The sequence below is a fragment of the Muntiacus reevesi genome, chromosome 14, assembly GCF_963930625.1.
Source record: "Muntiacus reevesi chromosome 14, mMunRee1.1, whole genome shotgun sequence".
NCBI lineage: Eukaryota > Metazoa > Chordata > Mammalia > Artiodactyla > Cervidae > Muntiacus > Muntiacus reevesi.
Genome location: NC_089262.1, coordinates 64,099,460 through 64,120,426, shown reverse-complemented (window position 1 = coordinate 64,120,426; position 20,967 = coordinate 64,099,460). Strand labels below are relative to the sequence as shown.

At 47.7% G+C, this 20,967-nt stretch overlaps 1 protein-coding gene across 1 annotated transcript in view; it reads right to left on the bottom strand.

Moving 5' to 3' along the window:
• Positions 1-20,967, bottom strand: part of STK10 (serine/threonine kinase 10) — a 121,914-nt gene that overhangs the window by 62,144 nt on the left and 38,803 nt on the right. Inside the window, exon 3 of the mRNA XM_065905146.1 lies at positions 6,216-6,264. Within this exon, the coding sequence (XP_065761218.1) occupies positions 6,216-6,264 (49 nt within the window). The remainder of the gene's footprint in view (positions 1-6,215; positions 6,265-20,967) is intronic.

Sequence of the window (20,967 nt, the reverse complement as noted above, 5' to 3'; positions counted from 1 at the left end):
AGCTCATGCTGAAAAAAGGCAAACAGGCTGCTGGTGTTGGTGGGGCACGAGATGTGGAGGAGAGGGGCCATCGCCAAAAGCCTCTGGGGCATTAGCTGGGGCCGTGGATGCACATGCACGCACATACATACACAACACACACACACTCACTCTCTACATACAACAGTGTCCACTGGGAGATGGCAGGGCTGTCTTCTCTGAGCAGGTGGGGAGCGCAAACAAGAGTTCCTGCAGGGGGACAGCAAGTGCAAATGACCCTCCCCTCCCCGCATGGAGAAGTGGAGGTTACAGGTCGGCAGAGATGTGGAGGCTGCATTTTCTTTGAAATGCAATGGGCAGTCCAGGAGAGGTCCTGAGAGGGACAGAGATACAACCCGAGCTTTGCATTAAAAAGTCCTCCTGGCACAGCAAGTGAAGAACTTGCAGGGGAACAAGAGTTGGTAGGAGGCTTAGTGGGCAGCCACACGGTGGTCCAGAAGGGCTACGTGGTGGCCAAGGCTTCACAGAGGAAGGATTCTGGACTTGGGTCAGGGAAGTGGGAATGACGGGGTGTGTGACCTAGAGGGTGCAGTGGGAGGAAGGGCTTGAGAAGAGTCAAGGGTGACAACCCACGCTCATTGCTCTGTTAGCCATCATGACTATTTCTTTCTTTTTTCAATTTTTTGGGTATGTCAAGGGGCAAGTGGGATCATAGAAACCCAGGCTTCTGCATTGGAAGCCTGGAATCTACACTGCTGAACCACCAGGGCAATTCAGTTCAGTCGCTCAGCTGAGTCCGACCCTTTGCAACCCCATGGACTGCAGCATGCCAGGCTTCCATGTTCATCACCAACTCCCAAAGCTTTGCTCAGACTCAAGTCCATCGAGTTGGTGATGCCATCCAACCATCTCATCCTCTTTCACCCCTTCTCCTCCTGCCTTCAATCTTTCCCAGCATCAGGGTCTTTTCCAATGAGTCAGCTCTTCGCATCAAGTGGCCAAAGTATTGGAGTTTCAGCTTCAACATCAGTCCTTCCAAAGAATATTCAGGACTGATCTCCTTTAGGATGGACTGGTTGGATCTCCTTGCAGTCCAAGGGATTCTAAGAGTCTTCTCCAATACCATACTTCAAAAGCATTAATTCTTCGGCACTCAGTTTTCTTTATAGTCCAACTCTCATGTCCATATATGACTACTGTAAAAACCATAGCTTTGACTAGACAGACCTTTGTTGGCAAAGTAATGTCTGCTTTTTAATAGTTGGTCATAGCTTTTCTTCCAAGGAGCAGGTGTCTTTTAATTTCATGGCTGCAGTCACCATCTACAGTGATTTTTGAGCCCCCCAAAATAAAGTCACTGTTTCTATTGTTTCCCCATCTATTTGCCATGAAGTGATGGGACTGGATGCCATGATCTTAGTTTTCTGAATGTTGAGCTCTAAGCCAACTTTTTCACTCTCCTCTTTCACTTTCATCAAGAGGCTCTTTAGTTCCTCTTCACTTTCTGCCATAAGGGTGGTGTCATCTGCATATCTGAGGTTATTGATATTTCTCCTGGCAATCTTGATTCCAGCTTGTGCTTCATCCAGCCCTGCATTTCACATGATGTACTCTGCACAGAAGTTAAATAAGCAGGGTGACAATATACAGCCTTGACATACTCCTTTCCCGATTTGGAACCAGTCTGTTGTTCCATGTCCAGTCCTAACTGTTGCTTCCTGACTTGCATACAGATTTCTCAGGAGGCAGGTCAGGTGGTCTGGTATTTCCATCTCTTTAAGAAATTTCCAGTTTGTTGTGATCCACACAGTCAAAGGCTTTGGTGTAGTCAATAAAGTAGAAGCAGATGTTTTTTCTGGAACTCTCTTGCTTTATCAATAATCCAAAGGATGTTGGCAGTTTGATCTCTGGTTCCTCTGCCTTTTCTAAATCCAACATCTGGAAGTTCATGGTTCATGTACTGTTGAAGCCTGGCTAGGAGAATTTTGAACATTACTTTGCTAGCGTGTGAGGTAAGTGCAATTGTGCGGTAGTTTGAGCATTCTTTGGCATTGCATTTCTTTGGGATTGGAATGAAAACTGACGTTTTCCAGTCCTGTGGTCACTGCTGAGTTTTCCAAATATGTTGGCATATCGAGTGCAGCACTTTCACAGCATCATCTTTAGGATTTGAAATAGCTCAACTGGAATTCCATCACCTCCACTAGCTTTGTTCGTAGTGATGCTTTCTAAGGTCCACCTGACTTCACATTCCAGGATGTCTGGCTCTAGGTGAGTGATCACACCATTGTGATTATCTGGGTCATGAAGATCTTTTTTGTACAGTTCTTCTGTGTATTCTTGCCACCTCTTCTTAATGTCTTCTGCTTCTGTTAGGTCCATACCATTTCTGTCCTTTATTGTGTCCATCTTTGCATGAAATGTTCCCTTGGTATCTCTAATTCTCTTGAAGAGATCTCTAGTCTTTCTATTGTTTTCCTCTATTTCTTTGCATTGATTGCTGAGAAAGACTTTCTTATCTCTCCTTGCTATTCTTTGGAACTCTGCATTCAAATGGGTATATCTTTCCTTTTCTCCTTTGCTTTTCTTTTCTCTTCATTTCACAGCTATTTGTAAGGCATCCTCAGACAGCCATTTTGCTTTTTTGCATTTCTTTTTCTTGGGGATGGTCTTGATCAGTGCCTCCTGTACAATGTCATGAACCTCTGTCCATCATTCTTCATGTACTCTATCAGATCTAATCCCTTGACTCTATTTCTCACTTCCACTGTATAATCATAAGGGATTCGATTTAGGTCATACCTGAATGATCTAGTGGCTTTCCCTACTTTCCTGAATTTAAGTCTGAATTTGGCAATAAGGAGTTCATGATCTGAGCCACAGTCAGCTCCCGGTCTTGTTTTTGCTGACTGTATAGAGCTTCTCCATATTTGGCTGCAAAGAATATTATCAACCTGGTTTCGGTATTGATCATATGTTGATGTCCATGTGTAGAGTCTTCTCTTGTGTTGCTGGAAGAGGGTGTTTGCTGTGACCAGTGCGTTCGCTTGACAAAACTCTATTAGCCTTTCCCCTGCTTTGTTTTGTACTCCAAGGCCAAATTTGCCTGTTACTCCAGGTATCTCTCAACTTCCTACTTTTGCATTCCAGTCCCCTATAATGAAAAGGACATCTTTTTTGGGTGTTAGCTCTAGCAGGTCTTGTAGGTCTTCAAAGAATCGTTCAACTTCAGCTTCTTCAGCATTACCTGTCAGGCCATAGACTTGGACTTCTGTGATATTGAATGATTTGCCTTGAAAACGAACAAGAGATCATTCTATCGTCTTTGAGATTGCATTCAAGTACTGCATTTCGGACTCTTTTGTTGACTGTGATGGCTACTCCATTTCTTCTAAGGGATTCTTGCCCACAGTAGTAGATATAATGGTCATCTGAGTTAAATTCACCCATTCCAGTCAATTTTAGTTCACTGATACCTAAAACGTCGATGTTTACACTCTTGCCATCTCCTGTTTGACCACTTCCAATTTGCCTTGATTCATGGACCTAACATTCCAGGTTCCTATGCAATATTGCTCTTTACAGCATCGGACTTTTCTTCCATCACCAGTCACATTAACAACTGGGTGATGTTTTTGCTTTGGCTCCATCCCTTCATTCTTTCTGGAGTTATTTCCCCACTGATCTCCAGTAGCATATTGGGCACCTACCAACCTGGGGGTTCATTTTTCAGTGCCCTATCTTTTTGCCTTTTCATGCTGTTCATGGGGTTCTCAAGGCAAGAATACTGAAGTGGTTTGCCATTCCCTTTCCCCAATGGACCATGTTTTGTCAAACTCTCCACCATGACCCATGGTGTAGGGCCACCCAAGACGGACCAGAGCAGTCTGTGATTATTTAGTTCTTGCTCCTGCCCAAGTTCCCTGGGCTGAGGTCAGCCCCGCAGTCCTGCCTGCTCGGCCCTCAGGCTGAAGGTTACCAGGCTGGTGGGCAAGGGCACTGCATTGAGGCCGCCCTCTGGTTGGGGCCTCCAGGTTCCCCTGCAGCGCCCGGAGGAACCCCCAAGGTCAGATCTCTCAGGCTCAGTAAAAACAAACGTTCCAGCCAGGGTGGAGGCACTGCCTGCAGTGTCCTGGGAAGCCCAGCTCCAGAGCAGGGCTTCTGAACCCGGGGTCTTTCTGGGTCCATAACTCCTTCCCGCCAGCCTCGTCCTCGACCCCTGCATCTCCCCCAGCTGGGGTCCAAGCTCAGAGTCTGTGAGGCCTTCAGGGCCACACAGACTGTGCCTGAACTTGGGCACTGCCTCTTACTGGCCGTGTGATTTCTGGCAAGTCACTCTATCTCCCTGCATCTTCATTATTGGTCTGCAAAATGGAACGAGGATGACATGAAGGCAGGGCTCCAGAGATAAAGCATGTAAATGTCTCAACATGGAGCACAGTCAAGAAAAGGTGATTACTATTACGCTGGTCCTGAGATTATGCTGGATTGTCTGTAGCAAATTTTTAAATGTCAAAAGTATACCTGGCTCATGTCTAACTTACTTATATAGATGAAACAGGAAAAATCAAAGTGATGAGGAGGTGCATGATAACCTCAACGCCACCATTTTTTGAGCTTTTACAACACACCAGCACAAGGATAAAATGTTGGGTGCGTTATTTCATGAAAGATTTATAATAATCCAAAGAGGTAGATAGACATAACACAATTAAAAAAAAATTTTTTTGTTTTGATGTGGACCATTTTTTAAAGCCTTGTTATTAAATTTGCTACAATATTGCTTCTGTTTTATGTTTTGGTTTTTTAGGCCAGGAACCATGTGGGATCTTGACTCCCCAACCAGGGACTGAACCTGACCGGAAGGTGAAGTCTTAAGCATTAGATGGCCAGAAAGTCCCTATGACTCATTTTTAAAGTCCAGTTTATTGAGATATAATTTACATGCAGTAAAATTCACCTTTTTGGGTGTACAGTTCTGTGAATTTTGGAAAATGTATTTAGTCACACCAACAGTACCACAGTTTAGATACAGATTACATACTTCCATCACTCCCCAAAATTCCCCACTGTCCCCCTTTTACCCCCCCAACTCCAGTTGCGAAGCAGTCAGTAATTAGATCTGTTCCTACACTTTCATCTTTTTTCTAAAAAGGCATATAATTGGAATCACACAGTATGGTGAATTTTTAAGATGAATTTTTGATTACACAGCAGTACATGAATATTTTCTTCCTAATAAAAAAAGTTGCAACATTGCAGATGAGCCTAAGACCCCTTTGAAACCACATCCCCACCTGCGCCTCATCCTTCTGCTCTGCAGGAGGGCTGAGGGCCAAAAATGTGTAACAGCTAGCAAGTCACAGCCAGCAGGATCACAACAAGCACTGGTGTTAACAAACTAAAGCGGCCATATGGTGCTGCGCCAGAGGTATGCTCCCCCTGTGCTGTAAAGGGGCCAGCCCAGTGCCCCCAGCCCAGGCTCATCCTCTACACAACTCTGCAAGGCGATGGGAGACAACCTACAGCAGAAAGGCCCTCTGAGCAGGGCAGGCATCTGCGGGAGAGTCAACCCCTGACCACAGAGCTGCAGATGCTCCCCGGCTCTCACTAGGTCAGCCCTCCCCATCCCAGCTTCCCTTACCCACCTCGACTTCTAGAACAGCAACCGCACTGTTTCTTTAACTGCTGCCACCAGCAGACAGCAAGCCGCCCGGGGCTGGACCAGTTAGTTCCATCAGGAGAACTGAGAGAATGCGTGGAGATCCCTGCTTTTCAAAAAACCTCCCTCAGGGGTCTTATTTTCATCTCCTCCAAGTGCTGTGGGGTTCGGAAGCGGGCAGCAAACCTGTCTAACATCCAGACTGCTTGAGGGAGCCAGTGATTCACTCAAGGATATATGGCTCTTTGAACGAGAAGTTCTGGTCTTCTGAGTATCCTGCATCCTCTCCAGTAACCCAACCCCTGCTCCCAGATGCGGACAGAGTGGGAAGGTACTCAAACAGGCCACGGGCATTACTGGGGCGGGGAAGTGATGGATCCCAGTGCTCAGCAGAGCCGACCCCGGCACCGCTGTCCTGCATCAAGGAGGACTCACCCACGGGCTTCCCGGCCGTCCCATGGTTAGGACTCCATGCTTCCACCGCAGGGGACACAGGTTCGATCCCTAGTTAGGGAACTAAGATCTTGCAAGCCACTCACAGAGGCCAAAAAAAAAAAAAAAAGAAATGACTCACCCAGCATGATGGCATCCACAGCTCCCCCAGGACAGAACTCGATCATAATCTGCAGAAAATACAAGGCAAAGTAACATGAGCAGCAGTGCCCAGCCCACGAATCGGGAGCCCCTCCAAGTCCGGCCCTGATCAGAGATGTCTGCCAGCATCTGATGCGTTTGCTCTTCGGCCCCTCTCCCTCCTGCCCAGGGGTTTGTCCAGTCTGCCCCCACACCCCTGAAACCTGACCTCAGTTCTTACAGGAGGTTCTCACACCCAGGAGTTACTTGGGCACTTCAATTTTCAAGGGGAAAAAAAAAAAAACAAGTCACCATGGAAATCTGCAGCTTCAGTGAACAGCCTATTCAGCCAAACCTGCATCCCGCCCCTCTCCTCAGATCAGCCCTGTCTGCTCGCTCACCCCCACCCGCCAGCCACCCTGCTTCTTACAATCCAAAGCCGCATCTCAGAGGACACCTCCCACTCACACACAAGCTGGCCAAGGCCTCCTGGACTCCAGCACCTGTCTGCTGACTCTTCTCCATCACCCAGAGCCTGCAGTATCAGAACATCAGGTCCTTAAAGCCCAGCTCATGTAGAGGAATCAAAGTCCAGAAAGAAGCCGTCACTGACCAAGGTTCCTGAATGGAAAGCAGGTTTTCCTAACCTCTGGGTCATTCATTCATTCACTCAACACACACCCAACAGGTAACAGGCCCTGGGAGAACCACCTGATACAGGCCTTCAAGGGGGTCCCAGCCCAGTGCAGCAAATGGAAAAAGCCAATTAGAGTCACAAGTGCCAGGCGTGCTAACACAGGCCCTACCCCCTGGTCTACTGCCATCTTCACTCTTTCTGGCCCACTCCGGGCTCCTATCATATACGGGAAGACGCTTTCTCTTTTTTTTAAAGTGAAAGTAGAGATGGGTGGGGAAGGCAGAAAGTGACACAAACTTCAAGGCACTCCCAGCATCTCCTCCTGCTCCTAGCTGCTGCTGGGCCCTCTGACCCAGCTCGGCAGGGGCAGACACAGTGCCTGAGGGGCGCTCAAGGAGGCCCGTGGCTCTAAATAGAAAAGAAAACCTCAGCCGTGACCTCACTGGGCCAGAGCCAGCTCTCTGGCCATAGGAGGGAGGAGCTGCTTCAGCATTTCGACGAGACCTTCTAACTTGTAGCCGACTTTCCAGAGGCTTCCTGGCACTGTAAATATGAGGATGCGGTGATGCCTGGTTGGACCCAAGTCCCAAGCCCACCGCTCACTAGCTGTGGCCTTGGGCAAGTCATTCCAACTGTGTGAGCCTGTCTTCTCAACTGTAAGGTGGGGTTGCTGGTGCGCTTCCTCTTAGCTGGGCCCCACCTCTGAGCTATATGTAGGGGACAGGCCACCCCTGGAGGTCAAGCAGGGAGCGCTAAACTGGGCCAGGGACACCAAAGGAAAGGGTGCCAGGGACGGCAAGGCTGTGGCGCCCTCCCTCAGCCCAGGGCAGCAGACAGGCCTGCCAGAGGCTGGGCAAGGCTACAGGCCACGGGAGGGAACCGGGCAAGGGAAGACCCACCCGCTCACACACCACCACCTGCCAGGGAGGAAGGACAGGGCCTCCGATGCGCCCACAGTCACTCTGGTCCTGCTTGGCCTGACCCAGCTGCCCTGGACTACTCTTTACCACTGTGGTGACTAAATAAAAGTCATCAGAGATGCATTAACATGCTGCAACTCAGTACACGAAGAAGCGGTACTTCTTTCTTCCACTCACTCACTCACTTGTGTGTTCACTGAACCAACCGCCAACCAACCAGGCTTGTTCCCAGGGTCAGAGTGACCTGGACACAGGCATCAACCTCTCGAAGCTCACATACCATTCTGCCTTTTAATAATGCTTGGCGCTACAAAAGAGAAGCCCAGCTTAGCCACCACACAAGGTAACTTACAAGTACGTGGCCTGTAAGACGGGCGAATGGCACGCCCAGAGTCCACAGGAGTGACGGAGTCATCCAGGCCGTGATGGGCGACACACGAGACTCAGTCGCTATGAACTGTTTCTAGGATTTATTTCTTGAGCTCTTTCTTGGGTTCAGGGTTTTTTATTGTTTTGTCTTATATTTTGAGACCCCATGAAAGCCACCCTCTCACCCCTCAGATAGAAAAATGCAAATACAAACAAATGTTTGTGTGCAATTTCACTGACTTCTTGCATGCCCTCAAGTCCCACCACCAAACCCAGGCCAGTGTTTTCACCAGCTACTGACTACACAGCCTTGGCAATGACCTACCTCTCTGTAAAATGGGACGACACTACAGACGCCCCCAGAACTACCCTAAGGATTCGATGAGGTGGTAGGTATCAAGCCACAAGCCTGAGCCTCACACACACAGAGGACGCAGGGCAGGCTCAGCTGTGTCCTCCTCTACTAGGGGCAGCCGAAGAGGAAAAGGTGGCAGGCTTGGCTTCGAGTCCTGCCACTTGTGCGTTCAGTCACTCAGGCCTATTCAACTCTTTGCGACCCTTTGGACTGGAGCCCGCCAGACTCCTCTGTCCATGGGATTCTCTAGGCAAGAATGCTGAAGTGGGTTGCCAAGGCCTCCTCCAGGGGATCTTCCCCACCCAGAGATCAAACCCATGTCTCTATGTCTCCTGTATTGACAGGCAGGTTCTTTACCACTAGCACCACCTGGGATGCCCTTTGAGTCAGCTTCCTTATTAGCTATGTGAACCTAGGTAAGTCACTCAAAGTCTCCATGCCCCTATTTCTTCATCTGAAAATGGTACTAATCTTTTCTCCCCTCAATGTAATCAGACAGCCAATGACATGTCCAATACAAAAGCTACAACAACTAATATGCACTTGGTGAATCTAGCAAAGGAAATCTCTAGAAAGATCACACTTAGACCATGCTATTTAGGCTTCCTACAAAAACATGACTTCCCAGAATTACAGTTCATCAACACTCCCACTGCCAGTATCAAAAGTCAGTATGAGAAGTGGTCAAACCTGGGTGGTTCCTGCATCTTTCAGTGAAACTCTCCCTTACACAATGCCCTTACACAAGGGCCCCATGACCCCTCCCCTCCCAGGTCAGCACTAAGAAAGCTGAAGCATTCTGCCAATCTGGTTTGCTTCCTCTTCTGCAATTTGAGACCTCCATGACGCCTTGCACTTCCCGTATTTTTTTATTTTTATTTTCTTTGAGGCAAGGAATATGACTTTATTTGGAAAGCCAGCAGACAGAGAAGATGGCAGACTAATATCTCAAAATAGACATTTCCATTATCATTGTTATTCTGCGCCAGCTACTGGGAAGCTCTGAGTTTAGCTTTGGTTTTACTCCCATGAATAAATGTACTGACTTTTCATTCTATAACAGGATTAAATCTACAATATTTCACAATTTGCATATGGATCCCAATGAAGTGTCTTTAGAAGAAGACTGTCCTGTAATCCACACTTCAAAATGTGAAGCTCTTTTTGAAACAGCAGTCCTTATTTGGAGTTAATCATAGCCTGTGTCAGAGTGATGTTCTGTTTATTAACTTTTTGTAATTCTGCCCAACTGTACTCTCACATGTGGCAAAATAGAGTTTGGTTTTTCTTCTCCTTTTTTTTTTTTGAAAGTGGCTTTTTTCAGTCCTTTTAGTTTAAAAAGTTTCATGTCTTGGTGCCTTTTATATGATGTAAAAGAGAAAAATGATGTCTCTTTCATGACATGGTTCACATTGGGTTCCATTACATGGGTCTTAACACTTCACATTTCAGCTTCTCAGTGGTAGGGTCACAGGGAGCTTATAACATTAATTCTTAGCGCTTTTATAGAAATGTATGAGGTTTAATTAATAAAATGATTACCTCAATAAATGTAATAATAACAATAAAAAGAAAACAATTGTCTGAATGCCTTAGGATATTACTAAATAGCCTATTTAGAAATGAGAATGGAAAAATTACATCAATACCCACAGAAGGTTTCAGTTCAGTTCAGTTGCTCAGTCGTGTCCAACTCTTTGTGACCCCATGAAGCACAGCACGCCAGGCCTCCTTGTCCATCACCAACTCCTGGAGTTTACCCGAACTCATGTCCATTGAGCCGGTGATACCATCCAACCATCTCATCCTCTGTTGTCCCCTTCTCCTCCTGCCTTCAATTTTTCCCAGCATCAGGGTCTTTTCTAATGAGTCAGCTCTTCACATCAGGTGGCCAAAGTATTGGAGTTTCAGCTTCAGCATCAGTCCTTCCAATGAACACCCAGGACTGATCTCCTTTAGGATGGACTGGTTGGATCTCCTTGCAGTCCAAGGGACTCTCAAGAGTCTTCTCCAACACCACAGTTCAAAAGCATCAACTCTTCGGCGCTCAGCTTTCTTTACAGTCCAACTCTCACATCCATACATGACCACTGGAAAAGCCATAGCCTTGACTAGATGGACCTTTGTTGATAAAGTAATGTCTCTGCTTTTTAATATGCTGTCTAGATTGGTCATAACTTTCCTTTCAAGGAGTAAGCATCTTTTAATTTCATTACTGCAATCACCATCTGCAGTGATTTTGGAGTCCCAAAAAATAAAGTCAGCCACTGTTTCCCCATCTTGGTCTATTCTTGCATTTTCTACATTTTAATCAACTAACAGGTTATAAAATTTCATATTAGAAGTACTCTTTAACAAAAAGTACTGGCCTAAAGTCACCCATGGCTACAGATGCATCTATTCATCTGAAAGGGAATGGGGCTGTGCCTATTCACAATGTAAGTCCCAGCAAGACCATGGCCAGAACACCCTCATTAGGGTTTTCTATATATAAGAGCTTATCATCTGCAAACAGAAATAATTTTACTTCTTGTGTGCAGTTTGCATGTCTTTTATTTCTTTTTCCTGACTAACTGTGCTAGCTAGTGCTTCCAATACTATGCTGAACAGAAGTGATAAAGGTAGGCATCTTTGCCTTATCTCTGATCTTAAGAGTTTTCAGTCTCTCACCACTGAATATGTTCACTGTGAGTTGTTCATATATGACCCTTATTATGTTTAGATACTTTTCTTCTATTGATTTGTTAAATGTTTTTCTCACGGAAGTGTTGAATTTTGTCAAATACTTTTTCTTCATTAGCTGAGATGATCATGTGTTCTCCCACCTTTATTCTGCGAATGCAGTTTGTTATATGCATTGATTTTCATATATTAAACCATCCTTGCTTCCAAGAATAAATCCCACTGGTCATGGTGTATTATCCTTTTATTATGCTGCAGTGTAGCCAAAAAACCAACAACAAAAACAAGTTGGGCTTCTAGGCACTAACAATGAACAATTCAGTAAAAGAAAATTAAGGAAACAATTCCATTTATAATAGCATCAAGAAGAAGAAAATACTTAGGACTATCTAGGAAAAGGGAATAAGATTAAAGCAAGAAGGTGGAAGATGTGTACACTGAAAAGTGCAAACATGGCTGAGAGACATTAAAGACGGCACAAATGAAAGGAGAGACACCCTCTACGCATGACTGAAAGGTTTTGTTACAAAGTCAATACTACCCAACACAATCTACAGAGTCAATGCAATCCCTATCAAACACTCAGGGCATCTTTTATAGAAACTGAAAAAACTCATACTAAAATTCATATGGAATATCAAGGGACTCCAAGCACCAAAAGAACCTTGAAAGAAAGGACAGCTGGAAAAACACTGTTCAAAGAAAATTGAAAGTCTCATACTTCTTGATTTCAAAACTTACTACAAAGCTACAATAATCAAAATAGCAAGGGACTAGCATAAAGACAGACATACAGACCAATGGAAGGAGATCCCAGAAATAAACCCTTGCAAATATAGTCAAATGATTTTTAACAAAGTGGCCAAGACCATTCAGTGGAAAAAGAATAGTCTTTTCAACAAATTTTGTTGAGAAAATGGAATTACCAGCATGCGAGAGGATGAAGATGGTCCCTTACATCATATACAAAAATTTACTAAAAATGGACCAAACACAAATGGAAGAGCTAAAACTACAAAATCCTTAGAAGAAAAAAATGAGGGAAAAGTCATGACATTGAATTTAACTATGATTTCTTAGTTTTGACACCAAAAGCACAGGCAACAACAACAAAAAAATTAAACTGACTTTTATCAAATATAATAACCTTTGGACATCAAAAAACACCATCAACATAGTGAAAAAGCAACCCACAGAATGTTAAGTATATATGACACTTACAAATCACATCTGATAAGTGACTAACATCAAGAATATATTAAAAAATATACTCTTACAACTCAAATAGACACAGATATACAAATAGGCAATAAATGCATGAAAATATGCTCAGCATTACTAATTAATGTAAACCAAAACCACAGTTTAGACCTAGAGGGGCGGGATGGGGTGGGAAGTGAGAGGGAGGTTCAAGAGGGAGGGGACATATGCATACTTATGGCTGACTCATGTTGATGTATGACAGAAACCAAAACAATATTGTAAAGCAATTATCCTCCAATTAAAAATAAATAGATTTTTAAAAACCACAATTAGATATCACTTTTCACCCACTGGGCTGGCTATTTTTGAAAAACAGAAAATAACGAGCAAGGATGTACAGAAATGGGAACACATGTTTTGCTGGTGGGAATACAAAATGCTGTGGCCACTGCAGAAGATATTATGGCAGTTCCTCAAAAATTTAAAACTAAAATCTGAAAAATTAAAAACAGAATCAAAAATGCAATCACCTTATGAACTGGTTTTCCACTTCTGAGTATATACCCAAAGAAATGAAAAGCAGAGTATCAAACAGATGTTTGTATACCAAAGCAGCATTATTCACAATAGTTAAAAGATGGAAAAACCCAAGAATACATCAAGAGATGAACAGAAAAACAAAATGTGGCAGATACAACGGAATATTATCCAGCCATTAAAAAGGCATGAAGCATTGACACATATGAATGAACCTTGAAAATATTATGCTAAGTGAAAAAAACGTCAGACACAAAAGGTCACACATATTTGATTCCATTTCTATGAAACGTCCAGAATAGGCAAATCCATGGTAGACAGAAGGAGACCTAACCAGTCAATCCTAAAGGAAATCAACCCTCAATATTCACTGGAAGAACTGATGCTGAAGCTGAAGTTCCAATACTTTGACCAACTGATATAAAGATCCGACCGATTAGAAAAGACCCTGATTCTGGGAAAGACAGAAAGCAGGAGGAGAAGGGGATGACAAAGGACGAGATAGTTGGATGGCATCACCAACTCAATGGACATGAGTCTGAGCAAGCTCCAGGAGATGGTGAAGGACACGGAAGCCTGGTGTGCTGCAGCTCATGTGGACGCATAAAGTCAGACATGACTGAGCAACTGAACAACAATAGCAATTGAGACAGAAAGGAGATTAGTGGTTGCCAGAGGCTGGGAGAAGGATCCCAGGGTGATAGACTGTGGGTCCTAAAATATGATCTTAATGCTTTTCAGCTCAGGAAAGTGCTGACACTATATGCAAAGCCCTGTCCAAGGTCATTTATTCACAGTCTCTCATTTAATCCTTACACAGTTCTTTAAGGTGAATACTGTTATTATCTCCATTTTCTCAGTCAAGGATCTCCAAAGTTTTTCTGTAAAGAGCATGCATGCTTAGTCACTCAGTCATGTCTGACTCTTTGTAACCCCATGGACTGTAGCTTACCAGACTCCCCTTCCATGGGATTTTCCCAGCAAGAATACTGGAGTAGATTGCCATTTCCTTCTCCACGGGATCTTCCCAATCCAGGGATCGAACTCTCATCTCTTGCTCTACAGGAGGATTCTTTACCACTGAGCCATCAGGGAAACCTTTCCATAAAGAACCAGATAGTAAATAATTTTGGCTCTGCAGGGCTTTGATTCTGATGCTCCAGCCTGAAAGCAGTGGTGGATGAGACCTTATCAAATGAGGATGGCTGTGTGCCAGCAAATCCCATGGGCCATGGTGATGGGACATCAGGGTGTGCAAGAAGGTGGCAGGTCAGATGTGGCCCATGGGTGGCTCCTTAACACCCCTATTCCAGATGAGAAAAGAGGCAGAAAGCATTTCAGTAACTTGTCAAGATTCCCAGCTAATAAGAGATGAGGCCAGGATTTGAACCCAGGTGCTCTGATTTATGAGCTCATAGTCTGTCCTTAGGCTGGACTTCTTCCGCTATCATTTGGAAGACACTTAACATGTCACACCCATCCCTCCTAGCATCACAGCATCTTTTTCATAAGGTTTTAACCCCACCAGCCAGGTCAGAATTGCCTTCCTATCCAGTCTTGAGACCCACAGCTGGTACAGGCCGAGCTGGGATCTGATCCCAGGCTGCTCACACTAGCTGCCCTGCGTGAGGAAGACAGGTCTGCCTGAGCCTGAATACGGGGAGCGCACTCTAGAGCAGGAGGCGTTTGCGTTTCCTGGGCCCTCTTGTCAGATGAGTAAGCTCAGCACAGCTGGTCTCCCTAGTCAGCACTCATGAGCTCTTTGTGTCCCTGGAGACATCAGCCCATGAACATGCTCAAAGGACGCCCAATGGGAGACAGCCTGCAGTCGCTGGCTTGGGACTGCTTGGAGGCCAAAAGAAACTGGAAACCTCTGTTTACCTCGACCCCCTATCAGTTTAGATTAGGCAGCTGTCATGGAGCGCCTAAAGGGTCTCGGCCTTGCTACATGATCCTGGAGGGCCAGCTCGCCTCCCCATCATGCGTGTATTCATTCATTCGTGGGTTGATTAGGCACCTACTCTATTCCTGCACTATCTTAGCCATGGGAATTTGGCCCTGCACCTAGGCAGGTACTCTCTCCCCTCGTGGGCAGTGTCCTCTCAGAGTTGCCCTGGGACTGGTGACTATAAAAATCTTCCTTGGAGCTGTTGCAAATAGAGAATCAGCTCAATAATCCTTAGGACAGAGAGGGCAGAATTTAAAATCTCTCTCCTCCACCTGGTCAACTCTTCAGGACGAAACACTGACACCAAAGTCCTGTGCCAAGCTGATTTCCGCCCCAGCAAGTAACATATACACAAAACCCACCGCCCCCCACCCCCCACCATGTTCACTGTTCCCCGCCGTACAGTTTCACTCCATGCCTTCAGCTTCCTTAGGACATAAGCGGTTGCCTGATCAGTTAACACAGGTCGGTCTCAGTTTCCCCATCCACGACAAGTAACAGGAACTAAGAGTCTCATTCTGTGCCCAGCCCTATGCCAAGTGCTTTGCATAAACTATCTTACCATTTGAAGTAGGTATTCTAAAAAATACCTCTGCCTCACAGGATTTATTGTGAGGATTAAAGGTAACAGGATTAAGGTAGCAGATGCCTGGCTCTCAGAACATTACCTGGCACACAGTCAGTAAATGCTTAACAAATGCTACCCATTATTATCAGCATCTGCTGCTGCTAAGTCGCTTCAGTCGTGTCCGACTCTGTGTGACCCCATAGATGACAGCTCACCAGGCTCCGCCATCCCTGGGATTCTCCAGGCAAGAACACTGGAGTGGGTTGCCATTTCCTTCTCCAATGCATGAAAGTGAAAAGTGAAAATGAAGTCGCTCAGTCATGTCTGACTCTTCGTGACCCCATCCATGGACTGCAGCAGACCAGATTCCTTTATCCATGGGATTTTCCAGCAAGAGTACTGGAGTGGGGTGCCATTGCCTTCTCCACACAGCATCTGGTGATACTTTATTCCCATTTTACATATGAGGAAACTGAGGCTCAGAGAAATTAAAGTCACAGAAATAGTAAGTACCAGGGCCAGGACCTGAACTGGGACCTACCTGGGTACCAAGTCAGCTGCACTCACCACCATGAAGGAAGAGACCTAGTGACCCCATGCCCCCATCCCTGTGCCTCAGGAAAGAAGCAAAAAAAGCTTGAGGCATAGCCTCCCAGCGGTGGGGGAAAAGGTGCCTGTCTCCCTGCTCCAGCACTTGCTGGGTCCCAGGGGTCAGCTCACACATACCAAGTGAGCTTGCTCACCCGGAGATAAAGGAGCCAAGATGTCACACCCCAGATAAGAGCAGGCTTGAACCACCCACAGGGTTTCAGACATCATCAACATGTACAGCCCGCAGGCAGCAGGACCAAGCCTGACCATCCTCAGCAGACAACTGAAGCATGCTCAAGCCATACCCTGGAAACCACATGGTGCTCGAGGCCCGGGTCTCCTCCTTTCCCTGGCCCTCCCCAAGGCCAGCAGGAGTTACTGGGTACACAGAGATGCTCAATAATTAAATGTTGGCAACACTCCTGGAACTAAAAGTAAATAAAATTAAATAGCAAAAAAAAAAAAAAATTTAAATGGCAACCCTCTCCACTATTCTTGCCTGGAGAGTTCTATGGACAGGGGATCCTGGTGGGCTACAGTTCATGGGGTCACAAAGAGTCGACATGCCCGAGCACACCCTTGTGTAGGTCTGGACACAGCCCCAGACCTCCCTGTGCTCCTGTGACTGTGCGGTCTAAACCCCTTTCCTGCTTCGAGCCTTAGCTTCCCCGCCTGGAAAACAAAGCCTCTAACAGCTGAAAGGTCACTGCAACATTGACATTTGACGGTCCAAGGTGACGGACATCACTTAATCATTAAGTATTATTATATTTAATATTTATAAAAGTGCATTTATATCATAAATTATAAGAGCCTGGACCTGATTCGTGAACAGTGTTTGCTGAATGAATTTATGAAGAATGAAGAAATGTGAATGAAACATTTCAGTGGCCTTCAGATGCCCAGAAGTCAGGGCAAAACTGCCAGAAAAAGCCTCACATAGCTGATTCTGCAAAGAAAGCAAGCCAGTCCCTCCCTCTGTTGCTGCCCAAGAGAACAGAGATGACTGCCATTATTGAGTGCATAAGGCACTGTGCTGAGCATTTTAAAAGCATTCATTTACTTATTCCTGTAAGCAATTATATTTCTATTTTACAGATGTGGAAACTGAGGTTTGGTGGGGAAAGAGCCTCCCTAAAGCCACTAACCTCCTAAGTCCACAGAACGAGGGTAGAAACCCAGGTCTATCCGACTCCCAAGATCCAAAGATAGCTGAAATGTGCCGCCAAAGGCAAGCCCATTCCCCTCTCGAGACCTGCTTCTTCTTGGGGAAGGGGGTAGGTGCTGCCTCTTCACCTACCTCTTCACCCCTTCTTTCCCAGGTCTCCCTGTCCTGAGAGGCACAGGGACACCCCATCAGCACAGAAGACAGAGGCTTCTGTTTACTCCACGGAGACCTGTAGAAAGAAGGGCCCTGAAACACAACAGTGAACCCAAAAATGTCCCCAGCTTCTCAGCAGCTGGTCCCTGGAGGTGGAGTCGAGAACCTCCACACCTCTGAGCTCCAGGCCAGACAATGCGGCCATTGAGGGAGGCGGCCCACACCCACGAGGCCTCCGGAACGCAGGGCCTTGCTCCTCCGCCCCCAGCCCCACCCACCACGTTCACAGAGAAGGAATTCTGGTTCCCCTCGAGACGGGCAACTGAGTGCCCCCAGCAAGAAGGAAGAGCCTAGAGGGCGGCCTTGGAGTCCCTAAGGAGTGTGGGGGGTCCTATGAACGCAAGGGGGAACCTCTAAGCCTGCCCAGCACATCTGGCACACCCCCCGGTGGGGGTGGAATTACTAGACGAGATAACCGAGACAGCGCCAAGTGTGCTGGCTCCAGCTCCAGGGCACCCCTGGAATAGCACTGAGGTGATTCAAATTGGGGGTGCCTAACTCCTTCTGGTACTGTCTGACCCAGAAGTCAGGAGCACTGGCTTCAGGGTCAATGTCCTCTGAGCTTGAGTCCAAATGCTGCCGCTGTGTGTCTCTAGGCAACACGCTACACCTCTCTGAGCCTCTAATAATATGTGCTCATCTGCAAATGGAGACAACACATTCTCAGTGTGATGGAGTCACAGGAGAGTAAATGAGCCAGCACATGGAAGAGCAAGCACCAGGCCTGGTGCCTGGCAGAGAGTGACAGACGACAGTCACCAGCATCATGGGGACGATTATCACCATCGCCACTCATCACACCAGGAAACCAGGGCTGGGGCCAGACTCCAAGGAGACACAAACAGATCTCTGTCTGCACAGATATTTTTGATCTCTTGATCATCTGTCTGTCCAGCCATCATTCCCGAAACCCAGGGGTGGCAAGGCTCCTGCCGCCAAAGAGAGGAGTGGCCCAGGGCCGTGCCCCCCAGAAGACGGCTCACAACCCACACGACCAGGAAATCAGGGTCACAGGAAGCACAGACACACCGCTGGGAGGCCTGCCTGCCTGCAACGACACACATTCTTCCACTAAAACCATTCGAGGCTTGTGGCACTTGAGACAGTCCTCAGGGACAAGCGGGGCTGAAACCGAGGGAAGCGGGGTGGTGAGGTGGGCATGGCAGGCAGGGGCAGGCGGGGCTGCTCACAGCCAGGGAGACCGCGCAGGGTGGGCGTCATGTTCTACTACATCCCCAGGCAACCCCCAGGCTTCCTCGACTTACCTCCTGTGGGATAATCTCCAAGGAACGAAACCTGAGTAAGTAAGGGGAGCCCAGGTTCCGACCTGGAGTCAGACATGCATGCGCGCGCTCAGTCACTCGGTCATGTCCGACCCTGTGACCCCATGACTAGCTCGCCAGGCTCTTCCGTCCATGGGGTTTTCCAGGCAAACCTGGGTTCTAACTCCAGCCCTGACGCTAACTAACCTTGAACAAGGAATGACCTTGGAACAAGTAAGCATAGAGCGCGGACCCTCAGTTGGAACTACGGAATCTGCCGCCTGGGGAGTGAACAAATGGGAAGACTTGGGGAAAGCCCAAGGCTCGGGACCTGGCACTCGGTGGGTGTGCTCCAACCCATAACACCAGAGGCTGGATGCACGTGGGAAACTGAAATGAGCAGCCCACTCTCAGAGGCAAGCCAAGCGCCAGTAGCGGCCCCAGGAAAAGTTGAAGGAACAATCTGAGAGCAGCAGAGAGAGCAACAACACTGGGAGCTCTGGCAAGTCCAAGCATCTATCTGGCTATACACTCTACAGTTTTACTTTTTTGTCTGCCTCCCCACCCCCACCCCACTGCCCCATAGAATGTGAATTCCTGAAGGGCAGGGCTTTGTGTCTGTGCCCTTAAAACTGCCAGGCACAGAGCTGATGCTCTGGAAACATTTGCTGGTGAACAAATAAATGAACGAGTGAGTCGGTGACTGAACAAGTGAATGGATGAACAGTGGCTGCCCCACCTGCTCCAGGGAGGGGGGAGCCCAGTCACATGAGAGCACAGATGTAGAATACCAGACACAGGTAGGAGGAACTGTGATGGGGACGCACAGGCTCTGCCACGGCCGCAAGCACTGATGGTCCCATCGGTGAGGACCCAAGTCTAAGGGCTCCTGAGACAGAGACCAGTGCGGGCACAGCCAGGAAGGAAGAAGCAGCCCCCGGGATCCAAGGAAGACGTAAGACAGCCTGTCACCTCCGGCTCATCCCTCTGCTTCCCCACTTCACACCCAGGCCTGCAGTCACCTACTTGCATCAGGGCCAGGCTAGGCGTTAAGGCAGTGGGGCCGCCCGGGGGTGGCGGGGGGCAGATGGGCAGCAGGCAGCCATCTACAGGCAACAGCACTCAGCCCAGCTCATAGATGCCATCGGGAGTGTGAGCCCCTGTGGCTGGAGCTGCCGAACCTTCCAGTCAACCCAGACACTTGGATTCTCACATGAAAAACGCCAGCTTACGAAGGGTCACACTTCTGCAGAACTCTAGAGAAAGCCTGCCTTCGGTAAAGCCAGTGGGCCAGGTTTGCACACTTATCTGCCATCTAGACTTTGAATAACAGACATGACCTGTCTGCTGGGTGCCTGGCATGGGGCTCCTACTGTCTTGGCAACTGGGACACACTGGGTTTCTAGTGAGGGTTGAGATCCGTGTCATCACCCTTAATGCCCAGATGGGGAAACTGATGCTCAGAGACACACCTGGGGCCACACAACAGCACACAGGCAGCCAGACTCCAGCCCACGTCTGAATGACTGCAAAGCTGCTGCTTGAAGGATAGAAGGCAGGAAGGCTGTGTGTGAAGCTGGGGCGGGGCAGTGAGCAGTGAGGGGGTGGGAGGGTCACACAGGAGTGCTCCGGCGGGGATGATGGCTGGCCGATGGGCTCAGGGGGTGAACTAAGTGCTTGGGAACGTAGCAGGCAAATCCCTAGACCACAGAGTCACCCTTGTGCCTGTGAATGTGACCCAGAGACCCCAGCCCAGCCATTGCAACAGCAGGATTCCAGACAAAACCCCACGTTACCCCAGCCTGGCCGTCCACAGCTACTCGGTTCTACCTGCTCGGGGCTGAGGGTCCACTGTGCCCGAGGTGGAAGCTGGAGGGATTCCAAAGCCACAGGCCCCTCCCCACCAGACACTGCCAAGGAATGCTCTGCAGGGTAATGGCTCTTCAAGCGGAGGAGGGGGGCCCAGACTGTCCCCTGAACAGTTCCCAGTGGTAGCCAGGGCTGGTACCCGGGGTGCGGGGGCGCTGCGGCAGTGGGAGACTGGCTGGTCTGGGTTGGAACCTGGCTGGGAGCCTTAAGCCAATCTTTCTCTCTCTCTCTCTCTCTGACCCTCAGTCTTCACACCCATAAAATGGGTTGACAAGATCTCAATCCCGTAGAACTGTGAGGATTTGGCAAGTGAATCACGACAGGGCCCAGCACGGGGAGGAAGTGTCCGGCAAAGGCCCGCTCTCTGTGCTCTTTTGCTGCTCCTCCCCTCTCACCACCCCCCTGCCTCCTGATTCACCCTCTGGGCCAAG